At 43.9% G+C, this 15,876-nt stretch overlaps 2 protein-coding genes across 2 annotated transcripts; one reads left to right on the forward strand and one right to left on the reverse strand.

Annotated features, from left to right (window-relative positions):
* Positions 1 to 2,200: 2,200 nt before the first annotated feature.
* On the reverse strand, positions 2,201 to 6,031 carry supt7l (SPT7 like, STAGA complex subunit gamma). The gene is made up of 5 exons (XM_080538439.1): positions 5,962 to 6,031; positions 5,085 to 5,560; positions 3,880 to 4,204; positions 3,362 to 3,599; positions 2,201 to 3,172 (listed from the first exon to the last, which is right to left on the reverse strand). The coding sequence occupies exons 2-5, from the start codon at positions 5,504 to 5,506 to the stop codon at positions 2,898 to 2,900; spliced, it is 1,260 nt and encodes a 419-aa protein (XP_080394565.1). The 5' UTR covers positions 5,507 to 5,560; positions 5,962 to 6,031; the 3' UTR covers positions 2,201 to 2,897.
* A 385-nt stretch (positions 6,032 to 6,416) lies between these two features.
* On the forward strand, positions 6,417 to 14,898 carry slc4a1ap (solute carrier family 4 member 1 adaptor protein). Its single transcript, XM_080530939.1, has 13 exons — positions 6,417 to 7,164; positions 7,652 to 7,853; positions 8,919 to 9,047; positions 9,127 to 9,187; positions 9,409 to 9,548; positions 9,697 to 9,857; positions 10,103 to 10,172; positions 10,381 to 10,570; positions 10,872 to 10,974; positions 11,255 to 11,495; positions 11,803 to 11,969; positions 12,786 to 12,855; positions 13,730 to 14,898. Exons 1-13 carry the CDS (start codon positions 6,556 to 6,558, stop codon positions 13,777 to 13,779), a joined length of 2,193 nt encoding a protein of 730 aa, XP_080387065.1. The 5' UTR covers positions 6,417 to 6,555; the 3' UTR covers positions 13,780 to 14,898.
* The last annotated feature ends 978 nt before the right edge of the window (positions 14,899 to 15,876 follow it).

Raw genomic sequence — 15,876 nt, forward strand, 5'->3', positions numbered from 1 at the left:
CTCTCAATTTGTTCAAAAGGAAGAAAATAAAGGTGTTGGACTGGCCTAGTCAATCGCCAGACTTAAATCGAATATAAAGTTTGTGGAAGGAACTGAAGATCAATATTCACCAGGGGGCCCCAGGAATCTACAAGATTTAAAGACAATCTGTGTTGAAGAGTGGGCCGAAATCCCACCTGATCACTGTGAGAGATTAGTTTTTTCATACAGGAAGCGCCTTGAAGCTGTTATTGGAAACAAACTGCCCAGGCTGTGGGCTAGCACAATCTTGTGATGCACAGATGACACAGATACAAACCCTGTTGGTAAAGTTATTCCAGTTAAGAGCATGACCAGGTCCAAAAGTTAAACTGCAACCTATTTAGTAGCCTTTTTCAGTATGCAAGATCAGAGGGTTTTGCAGTATGCCAAATTTATGAAAATTGAGTATACTCAAAATGTGTACTAGACGGATACTAGATTTTAGGAGGTATGTAGTGAACAACATGGTTAAGCCAGGGATGTCTGATTTCTCAGTATGAATGAGGTATAATATGTTGAAAATGAAACGTGTCTCTTCTTGAATACATTTAACTAAACACATTCATACATTTTAAATCACATGCAACTCTACTTTCTGGCTATGTGTTACTATGAGTTACAGTCCTAATCAGTGTGACTTCTATCTGGATGCATTAAATAATGTTAGAAACATCAATAGATACATATTCCTCAGCCTAAGCACTCTTCACATTGACAAAGTTGAGGGTGGGCATCTTACTCCAGTAATAATGGTCTTATATCACATATTTCTCATTCTGCACACCAACTCTTCTGAGGGATTTGGATGTTAAATTCAGGACTTTCCACAAGGCCCGGTAATTAATCGTTGTTGGGGTTTATTTCTACTCACCATCCTCTGGGCCTCTAAAAAAAATACTTGTCATATTTATAATTAAGCCTTTGTCCCAAGCACAAAGCGATTGACTGGTGGTTGACTAATCATTACATTGTTCCTCTACCACAGTCACCATTTGCTTATGTAAGGAAGTAGTTATGGAGGTCTAAGGGCTCTATGCAGTAAAAAAAGAAATGTGTTGTTGTTAAGTTGTATTCACTGTGCCCACTTTTTTGTAGAGTACATTGTTCACTCTTCCAGTATGAATGATGTCATGATGTAGTTAATGACTTTACTCTGACATCCTGTCACAGAGTTCCAGCCTAAATTGATCATAGGTGAGGACCAAATCACATTTATTTCTGTTTTCTTACCAGGTGGCATACTGAATGGTGCCAAAAACATTTTAAAGAGTTAAAACAGGTAATCAAATAGCTTGGTCATTTTGTATGCAGAATTATACATTCTGTAATTAATTTGCCATTAAGATTTGATTGATGTCCCTTTGCTTTTAGAAGCAGACATCAAGCTATAATTAATCCCTGTATTGCACTCGCAGCACTGTTTCATTACGGTAAACAGATGCTAATTTAGCTGCAGAATTAGTTCCCAGAACATAAGTATGTAGAATATCAACAGACAACAACTTGATGGGAATTTGTCCTCCAGAGTATGAGGACAATGCATGCATGGCTAGCGGAAAGCAGATTGTTGGTTAATATGTTGTGTAGTTGATGTGTGACATGCAATGCTGTATCATACTCTTCCTTACAGTAGACAAGACAGAGATCTTAATACCAGTTAAGTTATACTGTTAAAAACACTGTTACTTATACTGTAACTCGTTTTAGTAACATACTACATTATTCATACTGAGAAAACATCATCTGTAGCTCAACCATGCTGTCCAGTTTTTTGTTACATTTCTCTACAGCCCCTCTTACTGTACCTGCTCCATTGAATTGTGGGACTTAACTCTGAATTTACTTCCAGAAAAGTGTGCATACAGTACTACATAGAAAGGCAAATCTAGTCTGCCATCCTGGTATTTTACAGTACAGGCAGTACTCAGTTTTGGGAAATTATGCATACTGCAAATCTTGACCACAGGATGAAGGTTCATTCACAGTTTTAGATTAACCATGTACCATGTGGATTAAATTCCTCTAAAATGTGATATAGACACAAATGTATTGATATACCCAGGGTCTCACTTGTCAAAATCTTCACTCAGCAAGAACGACATAGACCCTCAGTACACATTGGACATTCAAAAAAGGATATTTATTATTTTTTACATGAAAATCTAACTAATGCATATCAACAAAAGATTTACTGTATCTAGTAAGGAAGGTAGTAAGGAAGACAAAGCACCTTCCTATTTACATATTCTTGAAAAAACTACAAGGAATGAAATTACAATATCAAAATGTGCTTGGCTCCGCCAGTTCAAGGGATCAGTGCACATAAGTGGAATCTGTACTGAAATCACACATTGGTCATACTGCATGATTTACAGGAACATCTACCTCAGGATTCAGCCTGAGGTGAATAGCTGGAGGACAGGACAAGTAAGAATATGAGATATGACTTAATTTTGAAGTCAGTACAACATTTTTCATGAGCACCAATGTGTTCTTTGCCTCCATGACAATGCAATCTAGGTTGACCCTAACCCTAACCCAGAGCACATAATGTACTGGACACAATGAAATCACAAGCTGCAATATGACAAACGTTTGGATTAAGTGCCGACTACTGTATGTTGCTGTTATGTTGGGAAATTGTCCTCACTGTCAGGGCTGTTTTTGCAGGTAGAAAGAAATTCATCCTATGTGTTGTTTTTGTTATATTGCCAATAACAATCCAATCTGTTCTGATCTGTAAGGGGGAGTGGAAAGGGGTCCAAGGACATTGCCATAGGATTCGTTTGGAATCTGTTGATGCTTGATATTGCCTTTCTCTCAGTCTCGCTCCATTTTGACACAAAATGGCCACCTCCACACAGCTCAGAAGTACCTCACATCTTTTTCATGCGCTTCCTAGGCCTCTGATTGAAGACAGGCGAGGCGCCCATAAGGGAGTCGGGCGAATGCGAGGAGTAGCTGCCGTCTGACACTGTCCCTCCGGGCGTGGTGGCCATGCCGCCGGCCTCACTCATTGTGGACATGGGCTCCCCCTCCTCAAACACATCGCCTCCGAGGTGGCCTGACACCTGGCCCTCCACACTGTCCTGGGGCTCCATCTTCACCTGTGACAGGTGCCACAAGGGGGAGCTGTTCGCCCCACCGCCGCCTGTAAGTGACCATACAAGACAGAAGAGTTTCTGCGAGTCACAGTATGAAATAATTCCCCTTCCACCCTTTTTGTGACCACATCTATGTAACAGAGTTTTTTTTCATCAAATATACATAAGCAGAGTGGAATTCCACTATTGTTTTTAAGAAGTTCACGATGAGCATGATGAGTATCCTGGGTGTTTACCTGAGGGATGTGGTGAATGCTCCCCCTCCAGGCCTCCAGCAAGCCTCTCGCTGGGAGCCCCCAGTACCCCCATTGGCAGGGCTTGGTCACCTGAGGCCAGGTCCGCCTCGGGCTCCTCGCTGATGGGAAAGGAGATGTCACTCATGGGCTCTTCTTTGATCCTGGGGGGCTTGGAGTCCTCCTGGGCCTTCTCTGGGTTCACCAGCCGCTCATACTCCTCCGACAGCTCCTTGCTGACCTAGGGGCAATGTAAAAGGGGGAAAGAGAGTTATCAGTATGGTGATCAGAGAGCTCCTTGCCTTTCTGGAAACAGCCCAAATGTAAACAAAAACCAGGAAGATACATCAGCAAGAAGGATAATGCAATCAACACCATAAAAATGCACATTAATTCCATGTGATTACTATCATAACAACATACTGGTGCCCATTTTGGACATTTCTGCAATGACACAAAAACAGGTCAAGCCATTTTTTTGACATTACAGCCTGATAAAACAATGTTTAAAAGACCCTCACCTGGAGCATGTAGCTGTGGTAGTCTTTGATGCGCACCTGCCAGAAGCGCTGCAGGGCGAGCACGCTGCCGATGCCCACCTCGTGGAACACCTGCTCCACAACATCCGGGAAGGGGGTGGCACCAATGCGGGCCTCGCGGTCCACGGCCACCCGCAATAGGTGGCTGATGCGCAAGTAGTGTTCATGGGTTAGGTCGGTTAGGGTCTCCAGCACACTCTCCTGGGCCGACTCGAAGCCGGCATGTGCCAGGACGGTGGCCACTGACTGGTACAGCAGCTGCCTGCAGGAGGGCCAGCTTAGCTCAGTGACAGGCTCGCCTTTGCCTCTGAAAAAGGGGAGGGGTTAAGAGGGAGGGGATAAGAGGGACAGGGAAGGCAAGAGAGAGATGTAAAGAGAGAAAGAGAAGAAGAGGATTGAGAGAGAAGGGAAGTTTAAAAGAGAGAGAGAGAGAGCAGAGGCAATCTACAGCATTCACTACATATTTTTTAATTCATCTCATATTATTATTTTTTGCTAAAGCATAATTATTATGACATGCTGTTTAGGGATGGGCATGAGTACTCGAACAGATGTTAAAACTTTTCAACAAAAGAATCTTCAACCAGAGTTGTAAAATATTTTTATAAGCCTTTATAAACTTTTTCTCACCTCTCCGCTGTTCCGACACTCTGTTCTCAGTCCCGCACACACATACAGATACACATCTTTGCTGGTCTTGCCATTACTCTAAAGCTGTTACTCTAAATTTGGTTGTGTTTCTGACTAGTTAGAGTAGACTCATAAACAAGTGTTTGCTTTGATTTGGTTAAGCAGTAGCTTCTATTAGACTACAAATAAAGCCAATGAGTTATAGGGTTTTGGATAGATTCATTAACTACCATATTCTGAGATGGTTTGGCTGATACATTTTATCCATAAATGTTATTTTATCTGTACATTTTCATCTCATCGCTCACACATTGCAACTCAACGTCTTTTTCCAAATATAAATATGAGTACTCGAAAACAAAACATGCAGGTGCTCGAACAGTCAAAACTATTTGAAGGCCCATCCCTAGTCCTGTTCTCTGTTCATTTCCATTTAGGCAGACACACAATTTAATGCAATTCAGTGATCATGTCATCTTTTCTAAATATAAGAGTTGATTTTTATGTAAGAGAGATCAACAAAAAACCCATATGCGCCAGAAGCACTCATCTCTTACTTATAGAAGTCGCTCTCAGGGTCACTGTGAAGGAGCTGGAAGGGCAGCAAGGGGGCCTTGCTGTCGAGGGGCAGCAGGTCATCTGGAACAGCCGGTGGTGTGGGCGGTCGCAGGGGCAGAGGATCTCCTTCCTCCAGCCTGCTGCTACTCTCTGAGGGGGTCATGCCCTGTGCCTGGGCTGCAGCCAGAAGGGCGCGGAGGCGTCGGGTGTGCTGGCACAGCTGCACAGTGTGGATGGTGAGGCTGCAGGGCTCTGAGGGGATGTCCAGCATGGTGGTGGGACGGGGGCGTTGTGCCGAGGGCTGGTGTAAGGGGGGGTCCTGCATCTCCACCGAGCGGAACTCACGCTGGAGCAGGTCGAAGGAACTGCGGCTGGGGGGTGCCCCGGCTGGTCCGGGAATCTCTCCCCAGTAGCGCATCATCCTGACAGGACCAGATGACTTGCTCAGCTCAGGTTCTCGAATGAGGTTCTGGAACTGACAATGGGTAAAAGGAGGTATAACTATACATGTTTTATGCAGATCCCTTGCTGGTTTAGTGCCACCATGATTAACTACCCACACCTCCCATCAGTAGCACACACCGTGCCCAACAACACATACACACAAGTGAGGTAGCTATTTATTTCGTTTTCAAGTTGGTCTGGAAAAGTCTTCTTCATAGTTTATACATTAATTGTAAATTAAATGTTTTAGCAACATCATGTAAGTGTAGCTAACTACATAGCTAGCTAAAACTCAACCAATGATCCAATCTGCAGGCGCAGGAGGGGTGGGTGAACAAAACAGAACCGGCAATATCTAGTATCATTCAACATTTATCTTGATCACTTCACATATCACCGCCATTTCATATTATGTTCAATAATACCACTCACAGTATTTGCAGGGATGGAAAGTGAAGTTCACATGAACACAAATGCTGCTCCAAACCACAGGCTTTGAGACAGTCCGTGTGATAAAACAAACCGTGTACAAAACTTGTACTATTGAGCTAGTTCCCTAAAACAATTGTAACTTATAATGTTATATTATAGTCATATGTGCTGTTTAGTTATCCGTTTTTTATTTTTTACGTGTGGTGTAGTTTATGAAATAAAGAGTTATTGTTTTTGTGGGATAAGATTCAGAAAATGTATTTACACTTACAGTGTTCATTTTATTCAGACTAGCGCGGCGGACGAATTTGACAGCCGTACCACATAAACATGGCGAGCCCCTCTCGGTCGCAGGGATTGTGTTCGAGAACGGAGGAAGAAATGGACGCTCAGATGGAAACGGTCCAGTGTTCGAGTAATGACAATTGTGGTGAAAATGAAAAGAAAGAAGACGTGAAGAATAATAATGCTCAAGAAACAGAGGACCCTTTCAAGAAACCTGCTCTTTTCGCGGCACCTTCCCGTGCGACTAAACGCGTTTCTGTGTCAACCAGTGCAGAGAAAAAGCCTCCGTCTGAACCCGATAGCAGCCCAATGAAAGAAGACACATCTGACGCTTCTGATAATACACCTGCAGATGGAGACACTTCAAACCCTGACGATGCCAGTGTGTCCACGCCGGACAACCACAGCGACACAGAGAACACTCCAGAGGGAGGCACACATCCCGACGAAGAGAAGACTGTTGCGCCTATTAAGACGAAGGAACACGTCAAGCCCAGGCTGCCTGTTAATGTCTCAGGACTACCCGCTGGTCATCACCCTCCTCTGCCGTACACCGAACCCCCTTGGGGCGGAGTGGCAGCAGATGTCCTTTATTCCCTCGTTATTCTCAAGAGCGGTACACTAGTTGACACTATCCCCCTCACCCAGAGCAGTTACTTCGTGGTCGGACGTTTACCTGTGTGCGATGTGTCCCTGGAACACCCCTCCATCTCCAGGTACCATGCGGTCATCCAGTACCGCGGGGAGGCCAGTGAGGGGGACACGGTGGGAGAGGCGAGAGGTTTCTATGGCTATGACCTGGGCAGCACGCACGGTACCTTTGTGAACAAGAACAAGATGCCTCCGAAGACCTACGTCAGGCTTCGGGTCGGACACGTCCTGAAATTCGGGGGAAGCACTAGACTTTTCATCCTGGAGGTAAATGTGATGAGCAATATGACGTAGGGTCGTAGGCTATATGAATGAATGAATGGTCTTTATTGTCATTGATATAGTACAGGTACCATACAACGAAATTTGGGAGGGGGGGCTCCCCTGGTGCTAGGAAAAAAATACTAAAAACAAGAAAGGAAAGGAGCTGGTTTACATAAATAAAGGCTATGTACACTATCCACTATACTATACTATACAAATAAAACACTGTGCTGTACTCTATGCTATGCTATAAATATCCTAACATTTCCTATCTCTGAACCTTATGTGCACGAGGGTTGTCATATTGCACATAGTATTATTGCACTATATATTTTAGATCAACAAGTAGTCGCGCAACAACTAGTATACGTGTGCGAAAGCGTAATAGGCTAACCCGGTAGAATACATGGATAAAATATGATGTGATGGATAACTTACAGTCATCTACCATTGTAGCTCTGAACACTCCTTCCTTGCTGTCTGTCCGCAGGGTCCAAAATGTGACGAGGAAGCCGAGTCGGAACTGACGGTCACTGAGCTCAGGGAGCGAGCCAGGAAACAGCGGGCAGAGCTGGAGAAGAGGATGATGGGAGAAGGGTCGGATGAGGAAGAGGAGAAGGAAGGAGAAAGGAAAGGTGGCAGTGCCCAGGGCAAGAGTTCCAGCGAAGATTCAGGGTGCTCGTGGGGAATAGGTAAGCTTGGTGGACAAATATGGAGACGCTGTAGCAGTAGTACTGTACATGTAGAAGAACTGAACTGAACATCACAAATCCCTATTCCCTGCCCTGTTTGCTGTTGATATTTGACACCAGGGCCTCTTATCTGTCCCAATTAGGGTTGTTTGGGAAACTTTCAGATAATTTCATATAGAAACGTTGGTAATTATCAGAAAGTTTCCCAAACTTCCCAATTAGGGTTGGGTGGTTTCCAATTTTGATACCGTTAAACTGTCCCCAAATTTTACCACGGTTTAAGTTTTTTTTTACCAATGCCCAACTCTATGTGACACGTCTTTTTTGACAGGTTATTTCTTTGACAAATTACATTGTTTACAAAAAGTTCTGTCATCACTTTCATAGCATCTTCAACCACACAGACGGTGGTGCTGGACAAACACTCTTAAGGCGTTTATTATAGCAATTTATGACGGTTTTATGATGGTATAGACAAATGCCCCATTAACCTCTTTGGGGAACCCTTAACTATAACGGATTCTTTCAAATTTCTTGGCACTCGCATCAGTAACTCACTCAAATAGAACACCAACATATTCAAAGTAAAACAAAACCTCCTCCTTCAGTTCTACACAGCCATCATTGAGAGCATACTCACCTCATCCATCACAGTTTGGTACAGCAACACGGACAGTAAATCCCCCCCAAAAAACTACAGCGAATAGTCAAAAAATCATCTAAGATCATTGGCACCCCTCTCCCATCAGTTGAATCATTATATCTCAAACGCACTACCAATAGAGCAAATAAAATTATCTCTGACCCCTCCCACCCTGCTCACCACCTGTTTCAACTGTTGCCCTCTGGACGGTGCTACCGATCCCTAGCCACCAAAACATCCCGTTTCAAAAACAGTTTTTTCCCCTCTGCTATAAGGACTCTCAACACCTGACTCACTGCACCAACCCTGCCAGATGTACTGCACTTTATAGTTGTAAATATTGACTATGATTTTTCATATAACCGCCCAACCCTAGTCCCAATATAAACATTTCTCTCTGTCATCTATCTGTCAATTTCTAGCTGAGGAGGCTGCCCCAGATGAGGACGAGAGCGAGGAAAACCCCTTTGCTACAGAGTTCCAAGAGGACCAGGAGGCTGCCTACTTGAAAGACCCCAAGAAGGCACTGCAAGGCTTCTACGACAGAGAAGGTTAGGCCTTGTTGTAATTACGATGGGAGATGTCCTTTCGAGTGTCTGAGTGTATCTCATTGTGTGTGTTTTACTTCAGGGGAAGAACTGGAGTTTGAATATGAAGACAAAAGCCATGGGAGCTGGCTCTGCAGAGTCAAGTAAGTGCAGTGTCTCCAGATGTTTGTTCTGTCTATGCCAAAGTAAAGTATAAAAGGTAAATTCTTTCCTCTGCACTAAACAATCTACCAATGTGTAGGTGTGTGCATTTACAACAGGAACTTTTATACACATGATATACAGTTGTAAATTAATAGTATTATTATATAATGCCTCATGAGTTCATGAATAGAATGATGAAAACGGCACCTGTTATTATCAGGCTCCCGGTGGACGACGCACTGGGGAGGCAGCTCGTTGCCGAGGTGACCCATACCGGGAAGAAGAAGGAGGCGCTCATCCAGTGTTCCCTGGAAGCATGTCGGATCTTGGAGGCCAGGGGCCTGCTCAGACAAGAAGCAGGTCAGCACCCCAAGCCAGATTTGAAGTGCAATATTTCTGTTCGTGTAAAAATAAAACATTGCCCCTTAAATACGATTATTCTGGCAAGCTTGTCCATTATGTAGCTTCTACCTTTCTTTATCATGTAAACACATGGAACTCCCTCCAGTGTCCCGCAAGCGTAAGAAGAAGAACTGGGAAGATGAGGACTTTTACGATAGTGATGATGACAACTTCCTGGATCGGACTGGAGCTGTCGAGAAGAAGAGGCAGCAACGTATGAAGAAGGCGGGCAAGATTGAAGAGCGCCCTGACACTTATGACTCCCTGGTAACCCTCCTAATGTCAATCATTCAATGAGCTATCATCTCTTGTTCATATGCAAAGGACCTGAAATGTTCTTCAGTGATCAGTTGTTGCAAAAAATGCACAAATCTTATGCCTTAGTTATAACCTGTTGTGCACATTTATGTTTTAGGGCATTGTATGTATACTCTCAAAATCTTAAAACTGGAAGATAGCTTTTACATATGAGATTGATTGACAGGCTGATGATGTGTGTCCTTCGTCATAAGGTGGCCAAACTCACGGAGACGGAGAAGCAGCTGGCAGAGACAGAGAAGAAGCTCAGTGATGCAGGGAGAGGTGAGAGGCACCACATGCAAACCCCTCTCATCGTAATACCTGTCTCTGTGGTCTTTAGTTGACAACTGTTGTTTTGTGTGAAGTTAGTTGTCTGCCTGTGTGTGTTTATCTTGTGGGTCGTTTGGTCAATGTGAGTTTGCGTGCGTGCGTGCGTGCGTGCGTGCGTGTGTGTGTGCATGTTTACATTTCTCTGTGTCCTCTGCCTCAGATGGCTCCCACTCGTCCTCTGAGGACCCCCTGGATGCCTTCATGAGCAAGGTGCAGAGCGAGACGGGGCTGGACGGCGTGGAGCGCAGGAAGCTGCATGTGCACGCCACCAACCTGCGCAAGGAGGCCCAGAGACTGCGCAAACTAGTGGAGCTCACTCGCCCAGCGCAGATGCCCTCGTTGCAGACTGGGTGAGACCCATCACAATGTCTGAATCACCACAAAAGAACTTCAAACCAGACTCAGACCCAACATACTCCCAGTGACGGTTGAACAGATGCACTGTGTTATGTTGGAGGTCTCCCAGTTTTGTAAGGTTTTAGAGTTGTACAGAGAAAAAGATAGATACTGTCTATCTCAATACCTCCTGATTTATTTTGAGGTGATTTTGAAAGATGCAGACGTTATACTACTCTTATTACACTCTTGGCACTGATTAAACATAAATATTGAAGTGGTTAGTACTGCATTCTGACATTTTAATGTTGACAGGTCTGGGAGTGGGTCGTCAGAGCCACAGAAGAAGAAGTCCTTACCGCTGTTTGGCGCCATGAAGGGAGGCAGCAAGTTCAAGCTGAAGACTGGGACTATAGGGGTATGTACACCTAGGAGAGGAGAAGAGCTTTTGTAGCTAAAAGACAGTTGTCTCTGAATATCTTTACACTATCCCTTTGTTTTAGTTTCTATTTCTATGTCTATCTAGATTCGTCTGCCCTTGCCCTTCTCTCTCTCTCTTTCCTTCATTCTTTTTCTCCAACTGTGTTTTTCTGTACCTTCTATTTGTCTCGCACACCTTTAATCACCCTCCACCTCTCTCTCTCTCTCTCTCTCTCTCTTTCTCTCTCTCTCTCTCTCTCTCTCTCTCTCACTCTTAGAAGTTGCCCACGAAGCGAGCCGACCTGCCCGCAGAGCTCTTCAATATGAAAGGGCTTCCACCTGGAGGAGAGGAGGAAGAGGAAGAAGAGGAGGCAGAGGAGGAGAAAGATAACAGCAAAGGGAGTGAAGACATGGCCGATGTTCAGACTGAACCCCAAGAACCCAGTGAAACCACTTCCACAGAGAGCTCCAGCACTGGACTCCACAATGAGGAACTAACAAAGTCCCAACATTCCCGAGGTAGGGATACAGTCTTTGTCCATCAAACTATGGATGTGAATGCTTAACCAACTGTCTACCATGATGTTATAGCCCAACAACATTGTGTAAATTGGATTGGATTTTGTGTCTAGAAATGTTATTCTCCTGTATGCCACCAGGGGTCAGTACTGTACTTCTTTGGACAGAGCCAAGGTTATACATACAGTACATATTGTATGTATATATACATACAACACTCTGACTTAAGAGCATGGTCCACTCAATAAAGTTATTCTAGATAAACAGTTTTGGTCATTAAACACTGTGTTTGTATGGTTTGTTGCAGGGAAAAGGATACCACAGAGAGGGAGAGATACAGAGGAGTCTGATGAAACCACAGAGCATGCCCCGCAGCCTGGGTCTGCAGACACCAAACAGCGAGATGAGGAAGAGACAGTGGCCAAGCCAAGTCTCAAGAAGAGTGGGAAAAAGAAAATGATGGGCCCCAGCAGAGTAAGCACTACCCCACGAGCGCACAGACTATACCGTATGAGCAATAAAACTGACTTGCTCTCGGCGATACATTGAAATGCTTGACTAAGTATCAGGTTTGCGATATTCAGTTCAAGTAGGTGACTTTGTATTAGGGATGCTCCGATTTATCGGCCACCGATTTAAATCGGCCGATTTCACTCCAAATGACTCGATCGGTGATCGGCAAAAATGGCCGATCGCAAAAACCGATTTTTTATTTATTTATTTTATTTATTTATTTTTTCCTGGGGAAGACAGATAACTGAACAGAAAACATAGGAGGATGTAACAGTATGTAAACCATGAAGGCCACGTTTATGATGTCTTTTATACAGCCATATCACTGACTTGGGCTTCAGGCCCTAACTGGGTGATAGGCCAGACTTTTACTATGCCATAAAAATGGGTCTGCGTTTGCTTGGTGCCTAATGGATCAAAACTTTTGTCTAAAAAGCAACAAATATGTAGGCTATCCAGTCAGTAGGCCTACAGTTATGTATTTTTCAAAAAATCGGTATCGGTATCGGTTGACCTTGAGGAAAAATATCGGTGATCGGTATCGGCCCCAAAAATCCAGATCGGAGCATCCCTACTTTGTATATATTTTAATTCATACCATGTAATGGATAAGGGAAAGGCATGTGGATCATAGAGAGGGTGGTTATTGTTGACATTTCCCCCTTTTATACCATGCTAACATTCACTCTCTGTGACCGAAAAAGGTACCTTGCTGTACCGTACAAAAACAGGAAATGTTAACTTGTTGGTGCATGTTAACATGTTGTCTCTCTCCAGCCTCCAGTTGCCCTGTCAGGAGAGTACCCTGAGGATGATCCTGACTATTGTGTCTGGGTGCCACCGACAGGTATAAACCAACGATTTAGGTTTACTTGTTTAGAGTTCTTTTAAACACAACATTCCATATTATTGTTATAGAGTTCAGTCACAGACGTCTTCCCCTCCTTGACCTAGGTCATTCAAGTGATGGTAGACAACGAGTTAATGCAGAGCTGGTAACTCAATTTGGCTTGGCTTTGTCTTGTCAACCTGGCCTGTTCAATTGTTCATCCTTTTAACAGTCATGTCATTTCCATTGGTTTTTAGGCCTTAAGAACCTTACCAGGACATAAGACCTTTTGTCTGAATGATCCCAAAAGCCTGTAAGCCCATAGCTTGGTTACACTAGAGTGGGAATGTTTTTTCCTCACCATTTCTTCACACAAAAAATGTGTACTGTATCTCCAGTACTCTTTTGGGAGTTTGGTGTATTTCATCCATTGAAAGTTGACATTCTCACCCATATGCTGAGTAAGGAGCAATGAAATTCATTGGAAATGGCTTTTATGGCCAATTTGTGAAAAGAGAAAGTTTCATCTGTGGCCAAGGAATGCAGATCAAAGTTACTGCAAAGATAAGATAATGTTACAAAGCTTTTTAGGGATTCTTTCCTCCTGTGAAGACTACCAAGAGTCAATTGGATTCAAAGACAAAACTCATTGTATTTAACAACCCACTATTTAGTTCTCAGTTGATTTGATGGTGCTGTTTTTGTAGTACGTTGGCACTGTGATATATGAAGGAACTGTGTTTTTCCCACCAGCTCTGAAACATGTGACTTTGGTTAATCAGTGCTAAATAAACAGTTAGTACAAAAGAGTGTAGCTCCAAGACTCTTTGATGCCACTTCTATGTTTGTGTAAAAACCAGTATGTCTGAAACATTTCCTTCCTTGTCCACAGGTCAGTCGGGTGATGGCCGCACCCACCTCAACGAGAAGTATGGGTACTGAAAAGGCCCAAAAGGCATCCATCTTCTTTCTGTCAACTTTACCCATTGGCAGCATCATACAGGCCTCCTTCCACTCTGCACTTACCCACTCTACCCTATGGCCTGGTTCTATTTCAGCCACTAGGCACTTCCCCTTCTTACAGATGGTAAATGACTGGTTAGGTGGAAGCATTTTAGTGATGGTTCCACCAAGCCCTCCAACAGTCCTACAAGTGTGATCTTCTACCATACTGCAGTTTACACATCTCTCTACACATTCAAATCCACTTCTGAGCAAGTGGCAACACTTTGGAGTCCGGAACAGACTGACATTGTGGTACAACCACAACACACCATAGCCGTCAGTCGCTTGTGTCTTGCTGGGACGAGCGAAGCCAAGCATTTTGGCAGTTTGAGTGGTGGTGAGTTTTGATGGGTTACTTTTATGGTGATGATTGGCTTCTCTTAATGGTGGCCAGGATATTACCCTTCAAAACAGATTAGTAAATGTGTGTTTCTTCAAGCAGTGTAAATAAGGACATTATCAATTACTACACTAGCTTATATCGGTAAGCAAATGCGTCTCATATATGTCAGCTGAATGTACAGAACACAAGAGATGAGTTTTGAATCAGTGCTGTATGTATTTACTGGTCCTAGATTAGCTCTTATAACTTTAGCTGCTCCGTTGCAATCCCACCTGACATCCAAACAGGATCCTCTCCCTGCTGGGCTTCACTCTGTCAGCTGCTGGTGTAACCTTTTTTATAATTTTTTCAAAGGAGAGTGAGCGCAGTGGAGAGAGAGAGGGAGAGCGTTGAAGCAGCTTTGCAGGCCATCTGGACACTTGTGCGGCATTACTGGATAAAAAGCAAGCTGATAATGAGTCAAGCTAACCGTGAGTGAGTGAGTGTGTGCGTGCGTGCGTCTGTGTGCCTGCCCCCTTTCAAAGTTCTCTTTTTAACCAGATCTTCATTACCAGTGACTCAGCGTTGGGAGGTGTGTGTGTGTGTGTGTGTGTGTGTGTGTGTGTGTGTGTGTGGCAATCAGCCTAAAGCAGGATTATGTTGCCACAGAAATCCCACAGTAATGCTCCAGTGCTCTTCAGGCTCTCTCTCTTTCCACCCCACTCCTATCCAATCACAACCCACAACTGAGACTCTTAAACCTGGAGGGTTAAAAGTAATAGCTCTCCAAAAGTTGTCTATTGTTTTTGTGACTTATATTTGTACAATAAAATTGTCTACTGCACTTGTTCTGATTTCGTCTTTAGAGGGTTGCTGTAAATGGGTACTTCACTTCAAGGGGACATGGACAGAGGACTCGTGCCGCCCTCGTTTGTAGATATTCTTCACATCTGTTCCTACACTCCCTCTTTCCCAAAATTCCCATGCCTCCACCCTCCACAACTGTCAGACTACAAGCCTGTTTCTCACAGCCTACGCTGTAGTGTGTTGCTGATGTCAGTGATTCATACACACTCCATCTCAGTGGCTGATCTGGCTCTGAGAGGCTTGTGAGATTGGCCGGCTCTGTTTTGTGAGATGCTCTGCTGTGTGACCCAGTGAGGAGGGGTGGGGACATGCAGTCTTGGCCTGCCCTTATGTGCCACATACGCAAGTCCTGCGTCACCAGCACCCAGCCTATACACATATTGCTGTGACACGTACACTCATGTACAGTATATCTAGATCTCCAATTGTATACTTTGTAATGGAAGAGTACCCAGGTGACAGTGGACCTATATAGACACAACATTCTCTGACTTAACTCTAAGATAGTCTGTTACCACAAGGCCTGGCATGTAAGGATGCATAGATGCACAAGGCCTAATAATGGCATGAATAGCAATCTGAAGGTATTCTAAGGCAACAGGAATCTTTCTCTACAGACATGATGACAGATGACATTATTTAGATGACATTGCACAATTACATTCCTGAACAGAGACCAAGTATAATATCTGAAACACTGTTGTACGACTATAACCATTGTGTAACTGATCAGCCAGAATCACAATGCCGATCACCTACATAGACTGGATATTCTTTGTAAAGCTTTGGCTTTTTAGATGGCATTTCCCCTCTCTTTCTACTACTACTGATATCCTCCTGATATG

Source organism: Nansenia antarctica, assembly GCF_963989245.1.
Source record: "Nansenia antarctica genome assembly, chromosome: 1".
Classification (NCBI taxonomy): domain Eukaryota; kingdom Metazoa; phylum Chordata; class Actinopteri; order Argentiniformes; family Microstomatidae; genus Nansenia; species Nansenia antarctica.

Bases quoted from the DNA above. Each gene is read 5' to 3' on its own strand.
- slc4a1ap (XM_080530939.1), top strand. From the start codon at position 6,556: ATGAAAGAAGACACATCTGACGCTTCTGATAATACACCTGCAGATGGA. The intron at 10,975-11,254 runs GTATGTACACCT...TCTCACTCTTAG, and splicing joins TGAAGACTGGGACTATAGGG to AAGTTGCCCACGAAGCGAGC. The intron at 11,496-11,802 runs GTAGGGATACAG...GGTTTGTTGCAG, and splicing joins AAAGTCCCAACATTCCCGAG to GGAAAAGGATACCACAGAGA.
- supt7l (XM_080538439.1), bottom strand. From the start codon at position 5,506: ATGATGCGCTACTGGGGAGAGATTCCCGGACCAGCCGGGGCACCCCCC. The intron at 4,205-5,084 runs GTAAGAGATGAG...CCCCTTTTTCAG, and splicing joins CCTGAGAGCGACTTCTATAA to AGGCAAAGGCGAGCCTGTCA. The intron at 3,173-3,361 runs GTAAACACCCAG...GGTCACTTACAG, and splicing joins GCATTCACCACATCCCTCAG to GCGGCGGTGGGGCGAACAGC.